The sequence below is a fragment of the Macrobrachium nipponense genome, chromosome 33, assembly GCF_015104395.2.
Source record: "Macrobrachium nipponense isolate FS-2020 chromosome 33, ASM1510439v2, whole genome shotgun sequence".
NCBI lineage: Eukaryota > Metazoa > Arthropoda > Malacostraca > Decapoda > Palaemonidae > Macrobrachium > Macrobrachium nipponense.
The window spans coordinates 53234513-53257656 of NC_087219.1; the positions used below are offsets into that span (position 1 = coordinate 53234513).

General features: G+C 35.8%; 1 protein-coding gene across 2 annotated transcripts in view; it reads left to right on the forward strand.

The window, feature by feature from the left end:
* Positions 1-8284: 8284 nt before the first annotated feature.
* Positions 8285-23144, forward strand: part of LOC135203197 (unconventional myosin-Va-like) — a 354286-nt gene continuing 339426 nt past the window's right edge. For both annotated transcript variants that reach the window (XM_064232942.1, XM_064232943.1), the window contains exon 1: positions 8285-8456. In XM_064232942.1, coding sequence (XP_064089012.1) covers positions 8430-8456 — 27 coding nt within the window. In that variant the 5' untranslated portion in view covers positions 8285-8429. The remainder of the gene's footprint in view (positions 8457-23144) is intronic.

The following is a 23144-nucleotide window of genomic DNA, read 5'->3' on the forward strand; positions in this document are numbered from 1 at the left end:
GCAAGACAAGAGTAAGTAAAATTTCTCTACGAAGTTTTCAGTATGCCTAAGGGCCCATTCAAATCAAGGATTCATCCATATAGGTATGGGCACTCAGGGGCAGCCCCCAATCTCCGCTATGATTTTTTCATCCCGCCATATGATGGAACGCTACGTTCTTCTTCTTCTTCTTCTTCTTCTTCTTCTTCTTCTTCTTCTTCTTCTTAAAAAAATATTTTCTAATGCTTTTCCTCTAAATTTCCCCCCTTTGATTTGCTGGGACCTTTCTTTGGCGTGTGAAATCTCTGGAACTCTATCATAAATTTCGCATATGTGTTAGTTTGGTAGTTACACTCAGCACACCAGTGAGATGTTGCTCAAATCTGGCTATGGATACTAGAGTTACAAGAGTAAGGTCATCGCACTCTATTTCCTAGTAGTGTGTGATTGTGTGTGAATGTATCTCTTGCAAACCTTGATAATATTTATCAACCTGATACATGTCCATTTTATTCTAACATTCATTTTGATACTTGATCTTATTTAATTCCATGTATTTGTAGGTGCCGAAACTGCCGAATTTGGACATTTGCCTTAGGGTGGTTGATTTATTGTATGATGCTTTACTTTAGTATAGTAGTTTATTACTTCATATGGGAAAAGAATTGGGGGTTAGCATACTACCTGAAAATATGAACGCACTGACGTTTCAGCCAACAGATATCCTCATTGAGACAGCTGTGGTTGTATATATATATATATATATAGATATATATATATATATATATATCATATATATATACTGCTGTGCCTAAAGCGTGTCTGTCTTAGTAGAATGGAGCACCTGAGTACTGAGGACATTTAGGAAGAATAACTTTGACAATCCTTGTTGAGAGGCAGTGTTCTGGCTGTAGGTAGGTACTATATGTGTGTATCATGTTCGTGTACGTGTAGCTGTGCCTGGTCGGTTTTTCCAAGTCAAGTAGTGGCTGTGTTGCAAAATTTGTAAATGTTTTGTAATAATATAAAAAGTAAAAACAAGGGGACTGAATATTTTTCTATATTTAAACCAGGAGTAATTTTATCATTTCTTGATGGATAACATTTCTCCCTGTGTTTACTTATCTCTCTCAAATTTCTTGGTCGCTTGGTATTTAGAAACAATAATTTTAGTTTTTTTTTTTTTTTTTTTTTTTTATCCCTGCCTGACACGAGTGACATCAGCATATAGACATTTGGGTAAAACAATAGACGGAGGTCGTTGGGCTTCTCCGTGTAGACGTCAATTTTACGTTTGATTCTAGCCCTAGATTTCTTCATGCAATGTTAAGCAATAAAAAGTGTAAGCCATAATAAAAAGGAAAGCTGTTCTATAAGAACTGCAGCACTTTATACTGTACGTACTTTGAAACTCGTAGGTGAAAAATGTTATAAATCTCCTTCTGGTAGGACGATTTGCAAGTGAAGCCCAAATTCGCAATCTGTTGCTGGAGAGTTACACAACTCTCCAAAAGATGTCGCTGCTTTAGCATCTCGCCACGTTTTCGTTCTCTCTCTCTCTCTCTCTCTCTCTCTCTCTCTCTCTCTCTCTCTCTCTCTCTCTCTCTCTCTCTCTCGTCTCGGTTGGTTGAGTCAAAGGTTCTCTCCAGCCCTCGTATTCCAAGCTGGCATCATAGATATAGAGAGGATGGCTGGCATAAGGCCGGCTTAACCAACCACCACCATCTCTCTCTCTCTCTCTCTCTCTCTCTCTCTCTCTCTCTCTCTCTCTCTCTCTATATATATATATATATATATATATATAATATATATATATATATATATATATATATATATATATAATGTGTGTGCGTGCGCGCGTGTGTGTGTAATTCTATCAGACACACACACACATATATATGTTTGTATAACTGAATCACGAAAGTTTGGGACGTGATAAATGCATAAGGAAAGGTAAAATAGTCCAATGCTCTTTTTGTCTTGGCCAGTTAATCTTACTTTTCGAAAAAAATTCCGTGGAGACGGTTTGGAAGGGATTTTTCGTCAGTTTGTCGTACGTAAGTATTTGTGTCGCTATACTCCTTAGCGACACAAACACTTATGATAAACTGACGAAAAAACCCCTCCAAAACGTCTCCACAGAATTTTTTTCGAAAAGTAAGATTAACTGGCCAAGACAAAAAGAGCATTGGACTATTAGAGAAATTTAAACTACCCTACTTTTATGGCCTTCCCAAAACTCACAAAGACAATATCTTCCATTCAGACCCATCGTTTCATGTGCCAGAACTTTCAATTACAAAATTTCTAAATATTTTGCTGGCTTCCTTTCCCCTTTTTTAGGCACTTTTTCTCCCAGTCACATTAAACATTCGGAAGATTTTTGTCACAAATTCAGAGAACCACATATACCACTTCACACATAAAACTTTTAAGCCTTGACGTAGATTCCCAATTCGCAAAAGTACAGGACGTTCTTCAGTTTTTTGAGGGAGAAATAGCCCCCTACTCAGATCATTTCCCATTGGCGCTTGACAAAATAATAAAGTTAGTCGAATTATGTGTATCTAATAACGTATTTTCATTCGGAGAATCGTTCTATAAGCAAAAATTCGGGTGTAGTATGGATAGTCCTTTAAGTCCTGTTTTAGCCAATCTGTACATAGAGTACTTTGAAACTACAGTAATAAATGTAATAAAAAAATGCTGTAGAGGAGATATGCAGATGATATTCTAACATTTTGGGATAACAGATGGGGCAATTTTAATGAATTCCTTTCAAAATCAAACGCATTAGTGCCCAGCGTCAAATTTAAAGTTGAGTGGGAAACAGACAACAAAATTCCTTTTCTTGATGTTTTAATAATCAGAGACACGACAGAATACAAATTTACCATATACAGAAAACCAACGTTCTCACTTTCATACATTCAGTACTTTAGCTATCACGACATTCCTAGCAAGATAGGCGTAGCCAGCAACCTTCTTAAGAACCATACGAATTTGTTCCCCAGACTTCATGGAAAAAGAATTTGAACTAATTCGTAAGCAGCTTTCGTCTTTAAGGTATCCTGACCATATAACTGAGTAAGCAATTCGCAAAGGAAACGTAATTTTCTACCGACCCCCTCAAGACAAAATACCAGAGAGACACCCAACAATAAAATAAAAATTCCACGCCTGAACAGGATAAAGACGGTGGCCAAGGCTCTCGGAAAATCTAACCCTTTTGCTTTTACTTACCCAAACACCTTAGCCAAATCCCTGATTAACGTCCAACAAAAGATATCCCCCAAGTACACAGGCGTTTACGTAATCCCATGCCTGGACTGTGACCAATCTTACATCGGATTTACAGGAAAATAACTTCCCCAGAGATTAATACAACATAAACGGTCAGTTAGGTACAGGCAACAGAACTCGGCTATTTTCAACCATATAAATGAACATAACCACAGAATAAACTGGAATTTGTCACATATAATTTATAGCAGCAACTGCCGGTACAAGAGTCAGGTGATGGAATCGGCCTTGATTAAACAGAAACAAGTAATGAACAACTTAAAGGGCGCCTGGGATTCAGATGTCACTGATAAAGTTTTCATTCAACCAATGCTTAAGAGGATTGAAGGAAGATCATCAGTGGGAGTGACCTAAATTGGCTTACCTGTGGATGGATCTCTTGGTATAAATACCACCTTTTCTGTAACTTTTCTCATTCATCTACCTGAAGAGGGAGACAGCAGTCTCTGAAATGTAGTATTTTCTCTCTATATTTTGGAGTTTTTATGGACTCCTTTTAATATATATATATATCTATATATATATATATATATATATATATATATATATAGATATATATATATATATTATAATATATTAATTATGTAATATATATATAATGTGTATAACAGAATCACGAAAGTTAGGAACGTGATAAATCCATAAATAAAGATAAATGCCACGAAGGAAAAATAAACGAAGGAGTCTGCGAGATCTTTCGGCTGAAAAGCCCTTTACTGAAGCAGCTACTGACAAAAATACGAGAAAAGACAATACAAGAAGGTTCGTATAACTGACAGATAGGGATTATAAAAGGATTAGTGCCTAGAATCCGACACACCTGGAAGATAAGAAACCTTCCCAAACAAGCATAAACAAAGGGTGCAATTAAAGGTTTAAGACAATCATCTCAGATACAATCTCCAGACAATTAAAGGATTATAGGTGACAGCTATACGGAACCTGGTAGACAAAACCATATTCACAAAAAATGACAGACATACATTACAATAAAATTTTTTTTAATAACTCTAAGGCAACTGATTTTTATTTAAGTCAGTAATTATATATTTGAGGTCATTCTTAAACATGTTACAGATACAAGGGTCTAAATGAAAAAGGCCACGACTAACATTGAAATTACAATGAAAAGTAAGTTGTATTAAAGCAGATTCTAAAAGATTTTAGAATCTGCTTTAATACAACTTACTTTTCATTGTAATTTCAATGTTAGTCGTGGCCTTTTTCATTTAGACCCTTGTATCTGTAACATGTTTAAGAATGACCTCAAATATATAATTACTGACTTAATAAAAATCAGTTGCCTTAGAGTTATTAAAAAAAATTTTATTGTAATGTATGTCTGTCATTTTTTGTGAATATGGTTTTGTCTACCAGGTTCCGTATAGCTGTCACCTATAATCCTTTAATTGTCTGGAGATTGTATCTGAGATGATTGTCTTAAACCTTTAATTGCACCCTTTGTTTATGCTTGTTTGGGAAGGTTTCTTATCTTCCAGGTGTGTCGGATTCTAGGCACTAATCCTTTTATAATCCCTATCTGTCAGTTATACGAACCTTCTTGTATTGTCTTTTCTCGTATTTTTGTCAGTAGCTGCTTCAGTAAAGGGCTTTTCAGCCGAAAGATCTCGCAGACTCCTTCGTTTATTTTTCCTTCGTGGCATTTATCTTTATTTATATATATAATGTATGTATGTCCGTGTGTAATAGGACTACCTGACAAAACATACTTTCAGCTCTTGACAGAACTCTGGGCAGAACTACAGGATTGGTGTTCTTTGTTTTACTAAGCTTTACCTTTAATTCCTCTACGTGTATTGAATGATACACCAAATTTCACGTTGCTTATGATACCGGGATACAATTATAATTCCGAGGTATAGCCTACATATCTCCATTTTTATTGGATATCTGTTAAAGGCTGGAACAACGATCTGCCGTCAGATGCTTTGCTTTTGTATATTTCATAATTGTGGCATTAATATTCTGGGAAATTCAAAAGAGTATCACATTTTTATATGTGATCAGAATAGTTATAATTTCCTCCTTTAATTACTAAGTAATTATCATTAGTTTCTTCAGAGTATCACCTTTAAAAAATCACTTTTCTGATAATGTAACGAAAGAGAAATATCTAGGATTACCTTGTTTAAGTATGTTGCCCTTACATGTTTTTTTAATTAAATATGGCGATTTTTTTACAATGTAGTGGATGCCTTTATAATCACTTGATTTATATGTATTTCCTAATGTAGGTCTACTTCACATAGTACCTGCTTCCTGCTAATTTTGCCAACAAAATATCCGTTTTCGACTATGGTCATAATATTTTTGCCTTTAGCTAAATGTTAAACTATTCAAATATATGGCCAATTCCAATTCTTTCAGCTTTTAGATCTCACTCTGTGGTAGCAGTTTCAAAAGCAATAACTGTAGGATATGAAACAAATATCCTAACTTCACCTTTATTTATGCTAGTGAAATCCCACGAAATTCTCACGAAAAAGCTTCGGAAATCGCATTACACGCTTTACTTCTCGAGAAAGCGTTCATCATTCAAGCGCCTCAGCGGCGTGGTTGGCATGGTATTAGCGTCCTACCTTGGTGGTCGCGGGTTCGATTCTCGGCCATTCCATTAAGGAGTTAGAGATGTGTATTTCTGGTGATAGAAGTTCACTCTCGACGTGGTTCGGAAGTCACGTAAAGCCGTTGGTCCCGTTGCTGAATAACCACTGGTTCCATGCAACGTAAAAGCACCAAACAAACAAAAAACAATAAATGAATTTTCCGCTACCCGGAAAAGCATTATTATTTTATTAATTAATAAAAAAAACCGTTTATTTGAATAACCTTATTTCTTTTATTAGAATGTCGCTATACCGTTAAAAATGCAATTGACAATGGAAGACAGTAATACTTAGAAGGTACTAATAAACATATACGAAATTATATAGCCAAGAGAGACTAAATTATCTGATTGTCCCCTCAGGTGAACACCCTTGGCAATGAGAGTTCCGGATTTATGATGACGGTCCTAACCACTCGAAAAGTATCATTGCAAGCATGAGTTGCGGTCGACAGCTATGGAGAGGAAGATTACTCATAAAATAAAGTATTGAATTTCGAACACTGGGTGAGAAAAAAAAACTATATATATATATATATATATTATATATATATATATATATATATAATATATATATATATATATATATATATATATATATATATACGGACTTGGAACAAGCACTTTCGTAGTATATTCTACATTTCCAAGTTCATAATGAATGTAAAAGAAGTTAACATGCCTTATTATACAAAAAACAAAAGAGGGAGCGGGGTTACAGTTTATTAATCTGGGCAGCATGTTCTTTAAGCAAAAGAGATAAGGAAAGAGGATCAAGGTATAATCTTTACCCAGGATTATACCTTGATCCTCTTTCCTTATCTCTTTTGCTTAAAGAACATGCCGCTCCATCTTTCTGTTTTTGTATATAAAGGACCTGTCAACTTCTCTCCTATTCATTGTGAACTTGAAAATGTAGAATATATACTACGAAAGTGCTTGTTCCATGTCTCTGTTTCACTTTCATTTCTACCATGGATTTAAGGATATTCTCAAGTACGTGTTCCTTCGTGTTACATTGGATATATATATATATATATATATATATCTATATATATATATTATATATATATATATATACTATATATATATATATGCCCTCACATAGTCGAGACGATATTCCACCTCCTTCCATACGCGCTGCAGCATATCAGCAAGGCCACCTCGCTCTCCTGATCTTATCCCCTTGGATTTCTTCATTTTCGGGGTACGTCAAGGATCGCGTCTACCAGAATCCTGTTCATGATCTTGCCACACTTCGTAGACGCATTGTTAAAGTTGTCCATACAGTTGACGTTGATATGCTACCGCGCGTATGGAGGGAGATGGAATATCGTCTCGACATTGTGAGGGCAAATGGAGGTGTACTACATGTCGTGGAATGTATTGCATGAAGTGCTCTGAATGTAAACTTGAGATGTAGAACATTCTGCAGGAAAAAACTACATAACTATGTTACATGGTTTCTGAGCAATAAATACTCGTTATGGTACTAGGACTTTATGGACACAAATATATATATATATATATATATATATATATATATATATATAATATATATATATATGTGTGTGTGTGTGTGTGTGTGTGTGTGTGTGTGTATGTATATGGTATAAAACAGAAGTATAACATCCAGAATATAACATCGGACTTAGTTTATACAGGAGTACTGAAACATTAATGGAGTAAAAAATAGGCTACAGGAAAAATAATCTTCGATCATTCGATCGACATGCAGACTGTACATCAGGTGCCCAGAGAACTGTGAGAAATTTGAAAACTTAATAAGTTAAAAAAAATTATACATACGAACATACATTCATACATATATGTTTTATGAAATGGAAGGTTATTCAGAAGAACTTAAAATTAAAACAGATTGATGAATCTGTCCGATAGACCAAGTGACATAGGTAGCTAATTCTCTACTTGTTTTATTTCTTTTTCCTGGTCGATGACGATGTCTCGCTAATGTCAGTTACAGTTAAATACATGTCGGTTTAACAACGAGAGTGATATATTTATTATGCATATGTATCAAGGAAACGCGAGACGTAAAATAATGATTTTGGCTAATCATGAGAGTATTTTGTCTGCAAGGTAATCGGCCGCGTTTAAGTGACACCAATAAAAAATAAAGCTGATTACCGTGCTGAAGCCCGTGCAGTTTTACGATGAACATAATTTTTTATTGTCTTTCCTTTGTGCCTCCCTTATTTCGAAACGCAAATGTCGGTCAAAGCCTTGTAACCCAGAGACCCAGTTAAAGCAGATATGAAATATGAAAAGAACATATCAACATCTTACCTCAGAAGATAAACGAGTTTCCCTTCTTTCCCGAGCGGAGTGTTTAGTTCCAGAGTCGGGAGACAGGTGGCAGCACAGTCCAGTTGTGTTGTGTGTCAGAGATCTGTCAAGTGTATCGCAGCCAGTGCATATCGACCTGTGTTCTCAATCCTCCAAATTATTCGCTGACAATTGATACAGTTTAATGGATTAAATACAGTGACACCCACCAAGGATGTCTGTCCGTGAGCTTTACGTGAAGGTAAGTGATATCCGTGGGAATGTTTAGACAAGAATGACCGGTTGGGTCAAAGTGGTCTTTCCTGTCAAGTGAGGTCACAACCTCCCTCCCCTTCCTTCCTTCGACACTCTACTGGGTAATATCACATGGGGAGGTTATTTATTTTCATTTTTTTTTGAGGTTCACATTCCATCCAAATGTGCTTGTTTGCATTTTGACTGGGTGGTCTGTTAGAAATTGTATTGTAGTTCTCATTGATGAAAGTTTTAGCGAACGAAATTTGGCTGGACTTGAGAGGAGCTACGGGACCAACGTTTGTAAGAGTACGATTGCAACAGCTGATCAATTGTAGAGGTATTACGCAGTCCTTGAAATCCAACGTTTTGATGGAATTTTTGGCTTAGCATCTCGTCATTGGTTCTGCAGTCATAGCATTTACTACCTAATCCTACGGTAGACCAGCGGCCTCTGTTTGTCAACTTTTCTAAAGTGACTAGGCCTAACTGAATGAAGTTTCTAATGTGTAACCTGTTTACCTTTTAAGCTTAAACTAAATCTACTATATGTGCGAGAGGGATGTCTAGATGAATTTCAATGAATCTCATGTCAGATGTGGTTCTGCATTTTACACCTAGGTAGGCCTAAAACCTTCAGCCTAGGCCAGGGTGACTGAACCCCCTAAGATTGGTTAATCAATAGCTAATACTTTCGTACCTGTTTACATGTACGTACCAGGAACCATGTAGTCCAGTGTGTGATTATTCCGTTTATCCACAGTTTTATGGAAATAAAGGCATATTTACCCTTGCCCTATATTTTATTTTTTCAAGAATGTGAGATATAGCTTTTGGTGACATCATAAGCTATTGGTAGCAACATTTAGCCTTAAATTTGCACTATACTTTCTTGCTGTAAGTTAGGCCTAGGTCTGAAAAGGTGTGATTTTCTTTTTCATATGTGGGCTAATAATTTGATAAGAATTTTGCTTATAGTATGTTTTTTATATACTGTAAAATGACACTAGAAATAATAATTTTATCGTCGGTAATAAATTATAATCAAGGCAAGTTGAATGTATTTAAGTCCACTGCAAGTGTTAGGTTTAAACATGATTGTTATATTATAACTACAATTTTATATTTTTGTCACTTATATAGAGGTGGAGGTGTACAACTAGGAAATAATATAATAAAACATCCAAGTATTTTTAATGAATGGCAGATATTGTTTAGAAATAGGGAGACATTAAAAAAATATACTATGTTTATACTACATTTCTCTCCAAAAATATTCTGCTAATCTCACATTCCTCTCCAATAAATAATGACCGAGGTCAGCTCGTATTAAACTTAGCCATTTATATTAGGTCTGTCATTACAGATATCAGCTAAAATGTTGTAATACTAAGTGCATAAAGTGAACCAAAGACATTGATAAATTTTGTGGAATTAAATGACAGGCTTTGCAATATACTGTAGTTTTGCTGTGGTTGAATACAGTTAGATTTGCAAAAATATAACTTTTCCATTACAGTATATTTAATGTCTTTAGCCATCATTTCTTATGGTTTTCAGGTAGTGATTTATCAATAGGATGGCTGACTCTCATTCTCTCTTACAACAAGATACTAGTTACTGGTATACGTAAAGAATATGCTTACCTACTTTCAGTTAGCTAGCAACTTGTTCTTGGAGAATTTTAATTATGATGGAAATGTTTTGAAAACTGTTATAGTAGATGTTAGAGCTTGGAAAGAAAAGTGAGGGTATAGGACCTGGTTCCTTGGTTTGGCGCAGAATAACAGGAAACCTAAAAGAACTCTTTACAAAAATCTTCATATTGGAAGTGGAACCTGTTATTTTAGCAAAGAAAAAAAAATTATTGGTGTTGCAGAGGATTTGGTTTACTGCAAATCTTTGTAGGCTAAGGCTTTTGGATGGTTATTATATCTTTATTCACAAAGGCTATTAAGTTTGTGAAAATATTGATAGTTATTATTAAAAAAAAATCTTTATTGAGAGGCATTTACAGTGATGATTATTCCTAGTGTCTCATAAACAGTAAAGGTAGTTTTAATATCTATTAAATTTCATGCCTTAGAGCATACAGTACTATGGTGTATGCAGAGATTTGTGAAATTAATCTCTCTCTCTCTCTCTCTCTCTCTCTCTCTCTCTCTCTCTCTCTCTCTCTCTCTCTCTCTCTCTCAGTACTATGGAGCATACAGTACTATGGTGTATGCAGAGATTTGTGTCGAAATTCAATTTTCCTCTCTCTCTCTCTCCTCCTCTCTCTACTCTCTCTCCTCTCTCGCTCTCTCTTCTCTTCCTCTCCTCTCTCTCTCTCTCTCTCTCTCTCTCTCTCAACCAGATGTAACCTAACATGATTCACCTACATGTGGAGGCAAGAATAAAGGAAGTTACCAGAATAGAATAAAGAGGAAGCAGAAGTTAATACAAACAGGAGATATGAAGCATAGAAATGGAATGTATACATAGATGCATGTGTGTGTGTGTGAGGAGAATACAGTACAACAGTAATGTAAATACTGTATTTGCAAGTCAACAATAAAAGCAGTGTACAATGTATTATAATTACAGTAGGTACTGTACTGCATTAACTACAGAATAGAATGAAATGAGTGCTACTAAGAAATACAGCTGTATTAAGTTAATAAAAGGACATTGCAAGTGGGTAAAGACTATGCTACTTGGATAGGAATTAAAGAGCAGGAAAGAAAGTCCTTTTATTGTAGTCGAAATGTGAAGATATGTCAGTAATTTAATACTTGAGGAACCATGTAAATATTTGAAATAATAGAGATGGTGATATAGGCAGTTGATACAGTGCAGGAAATGGTAGTAATGGCATTGATAACAAGATTGCCACCCTGTACCACGCAAGGTTTGTTAAAAATAATATGGGGAACTCTATTTTGAATTATTATGGACTCGTTTAGGAGAAAGAGATAGAGTTAGCTACTTAATTTCTTTGTTATAGGACTTCATCATAAAAGACTAAATGTATAATTGTTGACAAGTAGGCACTTGGATGGTGTGAGATTAACTTTGTGGCGGGATCACAGGCTTAAAACTGCAGTGGAAATCTCTCCCCACCCACATAAACCTAATCACTCCAGCTCCCAAACTCACACTCAGCCACACTTTCCTCTTTACACTACAGAATTCACGCAGGACAATTGACCTATACCAACACAGAGCAAAAAAAAAAAAAAAAACACAAACACAAACACATGTACATATTCACCCACTTCAGATACTCCGGGCTGTCCGCCGGTCAAGGTTGCTGAGACACCAACAACAACAACCAAGAGCCATAACCCGCAACCTAACAACACAACAACAAACAAGGAACATAACCACAACTCAACAACACAGCGAACAACCAAGGTACACAACCACAACCTCACATACAACTCAACAAAAACTCATAGCACAACCAATCTAACAATACGGGCACAACAACTCTTAAGCAAATATATCAAACTAAGCAAAACAAACAACAAATCAATAACACAACTCAACTGACTTTCAATTCCTTCAAGACTTAACAGACCACTGCCGACACTACTTATCTTCACAGGCTCTACCTAAAAACTGACTAAAGACTAACTCAAAACACAGAACTCTAAACTCCAACAGCACCAGCAGACAACCCAGAACCCACCAACAGCCAATTCAGTCGTTAACTATCCATACAGCAATTACGCCCTCTCTCTCTCTCTCTCTCTCTCTCTCTCTCTCTCTCTCTCTCTCTCTCTCTCTCTCTCTCTCTCTCTCTCATACAGACGTTGTCAAATGAAACTCCATAACTCCTCCATAACTAATCAGTAAAGCCTGAAAAAATAAAAATTTAAAATTGCAGATTATATAGAAAGGCTTGAGACGGTATAAGGTAGTGGCCTAGAACTGATACTAGTGTACACTAATAAACTGTTATGGTTTAATAAAAATGACTATTGTTTGCCAATGAAATAAGTTCTGGTTGTGGAAAATATTGAATATATGTAAGAACAAATTACAAAACTTAATGGGTGTGATGAACAGATTGGATGGATACTACATAAAAGTCTAAGTGTTTTTTAAATAGGGTACAAAAGAAAGCTAAGAATAATTATGAAGTTTCACATAGCAAGACAGTTAGGAACTTGAAACTGCAGGAGATGGATATTTAAATGTTACAGATCAAATGTAGCCCAAAATGTTCATTAATGAAGTTAGAACATTATACTGCAAAAGTTGCTATAATGGTGTACCAGATTGCAAGTATTTATTGATGAGTTACAGAGTCCAGTTTCTAAGGCTGCCAAAGAAGAAATTATTTATATATTCCCTCTGGCATTGGTTGTAAATGTCCTAGTTGAGCTTCATTGGCTATTTATGTAGGCAAGATCTATTTATAAAATGTGTTTTGGCATATCATGTTGAGGACCAAGAGACCCAAAGAAGAACTTGAAGAATAAGTGTTGGAGATGCTACAAAGTAGTATATTAGAAATGAAATGGTTTTCAGAAACAGTTATGGCATGGAAAAAGTTATTAAAGGAAATATGGTGTAGTTTACAAATAATTGGGATCAGCTAGATGGAACAAATCTCTCTCTCTCTCTCTCTCTCTCTCTCTCTCTCTCTCTCTCTCTCTCTCTCTCTCTCTCTCTCTCTCTCTCATACTTATTGCATTTATGTAAGTGTAAATTGCTCTTTATAAACTTACTGTGGCAAATTAATGTCGTCTGAATATTCCTTACTGTAGGTTTGAAGATGAAATAGCTATGGCACAAATAAACAAAATAGTATCCTTACAAAATTACTTTTCTTACGGTCTAAACTAGGGAATTCTCTCCCATGAATTCTCTGAAGGCTATGGAGGCAATACCAACATTTCTGTTTTGACATTTGAAGACTAAAACCCCCGTAGGGGGGTAATACTGTCAGTAGCTTCAACCACTTTTGTTCCTTTTACTGTACCTCCTTTCATATTCTCTTTCTTCATCTTACTTCCAACCTCCCCTAACACTTCATTCATAGTGCGACTGCGAGATTTTCCTGCTGTTACACCTTTCAAACATTTTACTGTCAATTTCCATTTCAGCACTTAATTACCTCATAGGTCCCAGTGCTTGGCCTGTGGCCTAAATTCTACATACAACTCAACTTGAAGACTAATACAATACTGAAATTATTTGCTTTGTATTAGAGTTTGTTCATGTCAGTATATTTGTTTGTAATCATTACTGATCTCGCCCTTGTGTTTAAGAAAAAGAACGGTTGTTGAATTTTAATGTAGTTCAATTTCCAAGGTTTCAAGTAGAGTCGTAGACCCTCGATACTTAGCAAGTCATACACACTCATTACCTGGGAAAACTGAGAGGAGGAAAGGTTCATAGAAATCTGGCAAAGGAAATATTGCACAAGTTCTTAATTTCACCATTTAGTTTTCAATTTAGATTCTTTATTGACTGGATGCTTAGTAGAATAGCTAGAGCATTTTCTTTTATATGGAACATTTTATAGTATTTAGTGCTTGATTGATATTTTAGATATTAGAGCAAGGTATATGTACTCTTTTTGTGTGATGTTCCATATGTTTTGAGATCATTGTCAGATTGACTTTAATGATCAGACTGGTAATTACTGATGTGGATTTTATAGTCAACTATTGAAAGGCCATAAGAAACCCTCGGTTAAGTCTAGGCAAAAAATAAAAATTTCAGTTTACAATAACACTGCAGGTTTAACTGTGCAGAGTTACGTTGGATATAACCCTGTTTTTTGTCCAGAGCAGCACCAAAATGAATCACTTTTGTGTAGTGTTGGGTTTTGTAAATAAAATTATGCATAAAGTAACCAGATTTGATTATTGAATGCAGCACTGAGCCTCAGTCACCTTTTGATGTGCATGAAAGTAATCTTTGTACTAGTTTTGCACCAGGTTACTGTGGAATCTGGATGTAGGCTCATGTTGAGGACCTGTACCTTGTGGTGGTGTACAGTATTGAAAATAAAGCGCCTCGGTGGCGTGATTGGTTTGGTCTTGGCCTGCCACCTTGGTGGCCGCGAGTTCAGTTCTCAGACATTCCACTGAGGGGTCAGATATGTGTATTTCTGGTGATAGAAGTTCACTCTTGACATGGTTCGGAAGTCACATAAGCCATTGGTCCCGTTGCTGAATAACCACTGGTTCTATGTAACACAAAAACACTGTACAAACAAACAAGTATTGAAAATACTGTATAATATTTGTGCTTGCACCATGAAATATAGACAGATATCCTCAGTATAATTGTAGAGGGCATAATTTATATCTTGGCTTTCACAGCTTATGTATCCAAAATGTGTTTTAAATTTCAAATTTTTTTTACATTTATAAGTACATATCATGAATTTACTGTATTGTAGTTTGATTTGTCCCTGTTTTTCAAACATTCCTCTTCTCTTTTCTCACTTACCTGTCCAACTTCTTTAACTTGGTAAGAAATTGCTACAGAATGATAAAATAAAGAAAGCTCATGGCTGGTGATTGAAATGATTACTTACAGGATTTGCAAGCACCTGTGGAGGGAGTCATATACGTATGCACTAAAGCACCCTGCTTTGCTTTTTGTTTGGCTGATGTGTATGTATTTTTAAGAACCTGAATCATTGTGAACTATTCGTATGGTATATATGCTTCTTGTCTTAAATTTTCAATTAAGTCACTAAACTAAGATATGTATTCAAAATTTTAAAAATTAGACTTGTCAGTTAATACTTGTTCATAGACTACTTTGTATTGATTTTTGGGAATTTTGTACATATATTTTTTTTATTTCTAATAGCATAGACTACTTGATTGCTTGCAATAAAGAAGTAGAATTCTCATTTTAGCCTGTTTTTTATACTGGTAAGTTAATTACCTGTAGCCTATACATATTTACTTTTTCTGTTTGGGCCAACATACATCTATAAGCTTTCTCTATTATATTTGTCTTGCTAAATGTACAGCAGTAAATTTGGCATTTATAAAAGGAATGAGGGAAGGAACTCTCTTTTGTACAAATTTACTTAATTCCTCCAATCAGTTTGTGAGGGCATTAGCTTTCAAATTTTCCAAAATTAACTTATGTATGGGAAAAAGTGTACATAATGTATGTCTTACAAACTGTCACTCGTGAAGTGTAGCTTGTAAGATTATCAGACATGTGGGGCCATGACAGGGGTTTTTGAAAATGGTTTCTTTAGGTTGTTACTTTGTAATCATGCAAGCAGTTGTATTCATAGACCTGCTCCAGACCAGATGCAGCATGGAATAAGTGAAATAAAGTGATTATAGGGAGGTTGCTAATAGTGATGTAGACCATCATAAACACTGCACCCTTTAAACAAAGTTTTGGCTTTCTGTTTAAATGTAGCTTAGTTATTATAGAGGACATTTTTTAGTTTGGTGAATTCTTGACTGTTTCATTAAATATAATGCTTGTTAGGTGGCAGAACTTTGTACTGTATCTTCCTCAAATACTCATTCATCTGGAATTGTGGGACTTTTATATGTAGTATTTTTTCCCCAAAGTTTTCTTAACTTTAGAACAGTGCTTTAGAGGAGTTATGCAACTTTTATTGCTTTGAGCAGTGCATTATCTTGATGGATGTGAAGCTACAGTTAAAGCCATGCAATCATGTAATGTAATGTGTCTTTAAGGTAATCTAGCTTTTGTATTAAGGTAGACAGGTTCTATACACACTATCTGACCAATTTTTTTTTTTTGGTGGTGTTTAGGTTAATAGAAATATATTTCTCCTTGGTGGCAGAGATGCCTGTGTCCAAGATGGTTATAAATTCTGGCGGCTTTTACAGTATGTTGCTTGACCGGAGGACATTGTTGGGCGAGTGCTCCAACATTGGACTTGTCTGAATCTTTTTCCTCATATAAATGATTCCTTGTGCATCTGATCCTCAGTAATCTGTCCTCTCCTCAAATGAGTTGGAGTTTCCTGTACAGTGGTAGTGATTGTTCTTTAGATATTCTCTTGATTATGTCTATATATAAATCTAGATACTGCCTCCTTAAGGATATTGGAACTGGTAATCAATCTGAGGGATTCTTGTTTGGTTGTTCAAGTAATAAGAGTGCCTCAGTGAAGTTCCTTATAACCTCTAACCATCAGAAAAACTGATGCACTATGCGTGGACTTGGTATGCTGAGTATGTCTCGGCTCTTACCAAAAACCAAAATGCATGGTATATTCTTCGTTTTTGTGCATAAATGTTTTTTGCTAAATCTGTCTAGGGTATTGAGTTTGCAGTAGTGTTCAGGAATTTACATGTTTTGTCAGGGGAAGGATATGAGAATTATGGTAGGGAATGGTTCAGAATAATTGTTTGTAAGCATCACAAGGCTCAGGGTTGCTTGAGGATTGGTTATCTTGAATGAAGATAAATTAAACCAGAAATGGTCGGTTGGTTTTTGGCCCTGGGAACCTGTGCTGGGACTGAAATCAGAGAAATTTTTGTTTGCACGCAGTTTCAGGTGGAAATGTGATAGTGTATTTTTATTCTAGATTTCCCCCTAATTAGCTTTGGATAGTAATCTAACCCCATTGGCTTTTTTGTTGTTGTCAGTAAAACTTAATTAATTAGTATGATTATGAAACTTCACCAGCTTATTTTTTTTCACCATTATTTTTATGAAATCTTATGATGATGATGATGATTATTGTTAGGAGAAGAAAGAAGAAAATAGGAACAGAAATTACACTTCATGTGTCATAAGGAATTTTCCTGTGAACGTTTGTCTAATTACTATTATTATTACTATCATCATCATCATCATCAGCAGCAGAAATTGCATAAAGATGTTACTATAATAGTTTTATGTATTTCAACAAATTTCATCAAGTTTAGTACATGTATTAATTGCCCTTCAGTTTTCAGTCACCGTGTCCTTAATGCCCAGTGAGTGGCATTCCTTTCTAATGGCAGATTAAATTACATAACTTGAAGAAGTAAAGTGATTTTGTATAGTGCTAGAGGAAGAGTGAATCACAAGTGAAACAGTTTGTGCCATTCAACGACATTTGCATTCGCACTGAGTTTGAAAATCCGTAAGACATTGACACGAAATAGCCCTTTAAAAGAAATTGCGAAACTTGAAATATAGTGGAAATTGCCACAAATGAATTTGGTTTAACTGACGTTTATAGGTTTTGTTGTTGTTTATGAAAAGCCATCGAGAACAATAACTAGATTACTCTGGCAAGGTGAAGTTAATTGTCAGTTAATTAGACATCTAATTATTATTGATTCAGTCATTACTACTGCTATTATTATTATTATTATTATTATTATTATTATTATTATTATTATTATTATACAGGTTTGCAGACCTCAATTCTTAACCAAGCAAGTTTTCTGGTTGGTAGGGTGATTTAAGAGGAAGAGGAAAAGAAAACTGCAATGCAATGAAGTTTTAAATCACCGACGTACGTGAGGCCTCTTGCGAAAGCATGGCAGAAATGAGAAGTCTGTTTCCACAAGTTCTTGCCGAAAGCTCTCTCTGGAAATTTTATTTTATTTAGTGCATTCGCCTCTTCTCCAAAAAAAAAAGGCTTCATTATTTTAGTTGCTATTTTTATAATTTAGTTGAGTGGGAGTAGTGTTTTATCATTTTATCTTCAGTAGTCGTCGCCGTAGAATTATTTCTTAATGCGCTACGGGCCGAACAAGGGAAAGAAAGGCCCGTGTCAACAAGAAGTATTGGCTTAATACAACAACAACAACAACAACAACATGCCAAATGAGGTGCTTTTGTTCCCAGCAGACGGTGGCTTATGATTCATAACGGCCGGAGAAAACTGATAAGTGACTTCGGGAATTCCTGTCAGCGATAACTGCTATCTTTTTGTACTGTTAATTGGCTTATAGGTCGCTGTAACGCGATAGCTAGCGTGCTGTTTGAATTTTAAGCCGTGGCAATTTTCCTTGACTTTTTTTATTTGTTATTTTTTAAGGGGTTATAAGCAGTTGACAACGCTGATATTAACTTATTGGATGAAAGCGCGCTCGTTAAGATTATGGACTTTTTTTTTTCCCAAATGATATGAATACGTTTTTGTATCAATGATAATATAAATCATGGCTGATGTATATCCATAATTTTCATCAAAATTTAGTCTGAACTCTGTTTAGAGAGCTTCGATGATTGTGCTTTCAGTAGATATCACAAATTCCAAGACCATGATATTGTGGATAAAATATATTATTTATTGTGCCATTGCAACGTAAATGAAAAATATGCCAATATGTGAATTTAACCTTTGACAATGAAACTTAGAAAATTTAATTAGTCGAATTATCATGATGTCTTTTGACTCCTGAGAAAGGACTTCAGGCCTTCCAAGATTCTCACTCTTTTCACGATGACAGTCATATGGATTTTTGTTCCAGTTTCTTTTGACAAAGGATTCATCTCTTTTAATGTATTTAGCTATCCAGGAACGTGAAATGAAGGATGCGTCAGCATCCGTGGCCTCTCTGAATCATGACTTAGGGAAGAAGATTTTTAATTTTTAATGATGAACTAACTATGTTAGTTTAGAAGTTTGTCCATGCTTTCCCTTATCTTGTGAATTCAGCTGTTGGTGATTACTGAAGAAGATAGAAACCGGGATGATTTGAGACTAAGGATAACTGACAGGACTACCCAGGCGACGAAAGTAACCCTAATTGAAATGAAGTTTCTACTGACTACGTCGGTCTAAGATAGTGAGGGTGAGTTCTTTAGGGACGATTGTCATGGAACGGCAGAGAGATGTATGATTTTTAATAGAAAAAAAAGGACGTTCATTGGCTAATTATTTTGCTAATATATTTCATAGTTGACCCTCGGGGAAAAATGTTTCTCAATGTACACTTTTAAGTATTGTTTAAACCATAGTCTCCAAACGTTTCCGTTCCAGGTCATTAGACCAAACTTTAATGTGAATCAATTATTTGATAAAGTCTTCTCAAACGAAGCCGAAACTATATGGGAACTTTCGAGTCTGTTCTATCCCACCTATGAAGAACAAATGCAAAATCAGCCGATCAATTGTTGTTCCCATAGGTTCTGATGACGTATTATTAATGACCTTAACTTTGAACGTCGGAACTATACGAATCATGTCTGGGAGCCTGGAGATATATCTAGTTTCCGAAATGGCAATAAGACTAACGTTCCAGAAAGAAATAGGTGGCGTCGTATTGAGCAATGCTTGATCGTGACCTTAGTATCAAGCGCCTCAGTGGCGTGGTTGGTATGGTGTTTCCGTCCCACCTTGGTGGTCGCGGGTTCGATTCTCGGCCATTCCATTGAGGAGTGAGAGACGTGTATTTCCGGTGATAGAAGTTCACTCTCGACGTGGTTCGGAAGTTACGTAAAGCCGTTGGTCCCATTGCTGAATAACCACTGGTTCCATGCAACGTAAAAACACCATACAAACAAACAAACAAGTGACCTTAGTATCAGAAACGTCTTTCTGTGTGTTGTTGTTTTCTTCCAAAGGAATTTCTGTTTAAGCGTTGCCTTGCTTTTAGTCTGTTTTCATATATATTTTACTGACGAGTACTAGAGTTCTCCCATTCCCATAACGCAAATATCTGGAACAGTAGTCCTCTAGAGGTATGAGTGATGGTGATCGTAAGCTTTGGGGCTGAAGCACCGTCCTTGCGATTTATTTTACAACTAGTAATTACGTACTTTACTCCTTACTTAGCGAATTGAAAGAAGATTTATACAGAAAGGGTGGAATTTTTGTGGGTATTATTTCACCCCATAAGCCAGTGCCAGAGACAAAGACGTGACGGAAATCTCCCATAGGAGGAAGGCTACACGTATTCCAATGTTTTATTGCAGATTTTCCTTATTAAGAATGAAAGCTTTGGTATTGAGGCTCAGACAAAGGAACATTATCGAGTCGATTGGTTATGCCGCGTTTTTCTCTCTTCTCTCTTTGTTGTATTCATGTTTTATTTTTATTGATATCTAGTTCATTTCATGTAGTTGTTTTGTGTACTTAGTAGATATTTCATGATTAGATAAGCTCCGATTAATGGACAGGAATTTCTGCTCGCTTACTTTTTACTATACTAGTGAATTGTGCATATTTTCTCTTGAATTTTTCCATTTGCTTAGAAGACAGATCGAACTGATCCAATTCTAGGCAAATCGGCTTACATATACACACATATACACATAGACATAAAACTGCGTATGTCTGCGCATGCGTTAATAAAAAAAGGCTTACGACGGAATTGGCAGTGGCACTGCTGAGGGTGTTTAGGCAGTAGAGAAGTTTGAGACAGTTGAAAGCCTTTATGGTAGAAGTGAAGTATTTTGATATATGTTTTGGAAGTGCTCTGCACAACAGGTGCATGAGTCAACAATTGAGGTAAAAGTAGTTCCCCTTAACAGGGGTGGCTCTGGAGATATAAACCAATGTAGTGGTCACTGCCACATGCGTAATTTTAAATGCTGACTTATGAATGAACGGTGCAGTAATACTTCCATGTCATTAGTTGCTTGGTAGCTTCTTGCATCACGCAGAAGGCTCGTCAGCGGTGCAGTGAAATCCGTACACACTCCACCATTCACTCATATCTTCATCCTATATAGGGGGTTAATGCCATCGTGAGGTGCACTGTAGGCAATATTTAAGTTCTTTGCAGTGTCCCTTCGACCCCTAGCTGCAACCCCTTTCATCGTTGTTACTATACCTCCTTCCTTGTCTTTCTTCCATCTTACTTTCCACCTTCTCGGAATAGTTGTCTCTATATAATTTTCATCGTTGAATGATCTCATAGGTCCTAGCACTTGGCCTCTGGCCTAAATAACACTTTCCCAAGTCCAATTCCAGTTCATATCTTGCATACATTCTCATGCACGCATTATTTCTGCGTGACCGGATGGTTCCAGAACACTGTGATCCATACTACCACTTGTGCTAACCCTTTGACCACTTCTGCGAACCTCTGTATTTCTCAGTCATCCCGTTATTCTAACACCACACAATATTCGCAAATAGTTCTTGCCAGTAGCTTCAACTTTTTACCCTTAAATTCGCACTCAGCATCCAAATACACTTTCGCAAAGGAAAGTTTGCTCAGCAATTCCTTCATACACTTACCTTGGCTTCTATAGAATTTGGAAGTCTCTCCAATCATTTTCAAACACCCCCAGCTACCTGTGTTTCATTTGCCTCATTTGTTGACTAAGTTTCTACATATGTTATACGTTCTATTTATGTTGTATGTTGTTTATAATTTTGTTAAGTGTTGCATATTAACGGGGAATTTATTAATTTTGGATGCATGTTATAAGGTAAAGCTATGCCGTACAAATGTCGCTATTTCCGTTTAACCGTTTTCTGTAAGTTATATACTTCACTTATCACTCATTTGTTTTCATTATAGAGAGGATATATCTATAAGCGTGGCGTTATTCTTCATGAGATGCAGATGATCAGAGGGCGCTTGTGCTGTCCTGCATTGTGATTGTCGATGAGTTGGGTGGTTTGCGTTCTGGCGAAAGGTAAACAGCGGTGTAAGCATGTAATGACTTGTCATTGTGTAATGTTTGGTATTTGTATGTAATTAAAAGGTGGTTGTTGTTGAAGAGAATATTGCCTTTGCCACCACTCTTGTTCCAGGCTTGCATTTGGTTCTGAATACCATACATTCAACCAACTGTCCAGCTATCCTTGGGTCCTTGCACACAGAGAAGAGGACTTAGTGGCCTCATTTGGCTGGTTGCATATGAATGTGTTTATGATGATGATAATAGAAACGACAGCGTAGCCTCTAATTAATGAAGCTGTTATATCTTATTAGAGGTTCCTCAGCTTTGGGCTGCCATAGGGTTTTAACATTTACTGGCAGGAATCGGGACATTGAAAGGAAAATTGCTTCGGTCTTTAGTTGTTGAACAGCTCCTGTAGGCTGATGTATGAAACATGGGCTGTCCTGTCTCTATCATTTGTTGAAAATGCCTCCTTATATCCGTTAGGTTTCAAGTCATTTTTTCAGCCATGTACTATATATGCGAAAGAAACGGGAAAGGGTTAGGAAGTATTTAACCCTCAGATCTGCATGAAGTCGGCGCTATAACTATGTATGTGTGTATTTGATAAATATATATATATATATATATATATATATAAAATATGTTTATAATATATATATATATATATATATATATATATATATATATATATATATACTTACAACTTTTGTCACATAACATGTAACATTTTTCATGAAAACAAATACTATGCCAGTGATGGCTCAGTGGTCAGTCACCATACTTTCGTTGTTTCTGAACCAGGCAGCAGTTCGAATACCGCTGGTGATAAAGCACTCGTTAATTATATTGTCCTTTCGATGCAAATAATTCCCGAGGTGATGTGACTTGGATATTAATCAAAATTTGTTTTAATATTTGTATATATATATATATATATATATATATATATATATATATATATATATATATATATATATATATATATATATATATATATATATATATATATATATTTGGTGGCCCAATCAAATGAATGTATGAATATTATGCAGCTGCTGCTCAAAATGGAATGCACAACGGGCCACAGACTCTTGGTGATTAGTCAATGAGTAATAAAGTCCAGATTATGTATAAAAGTGCTTGTCACTCTTCACCC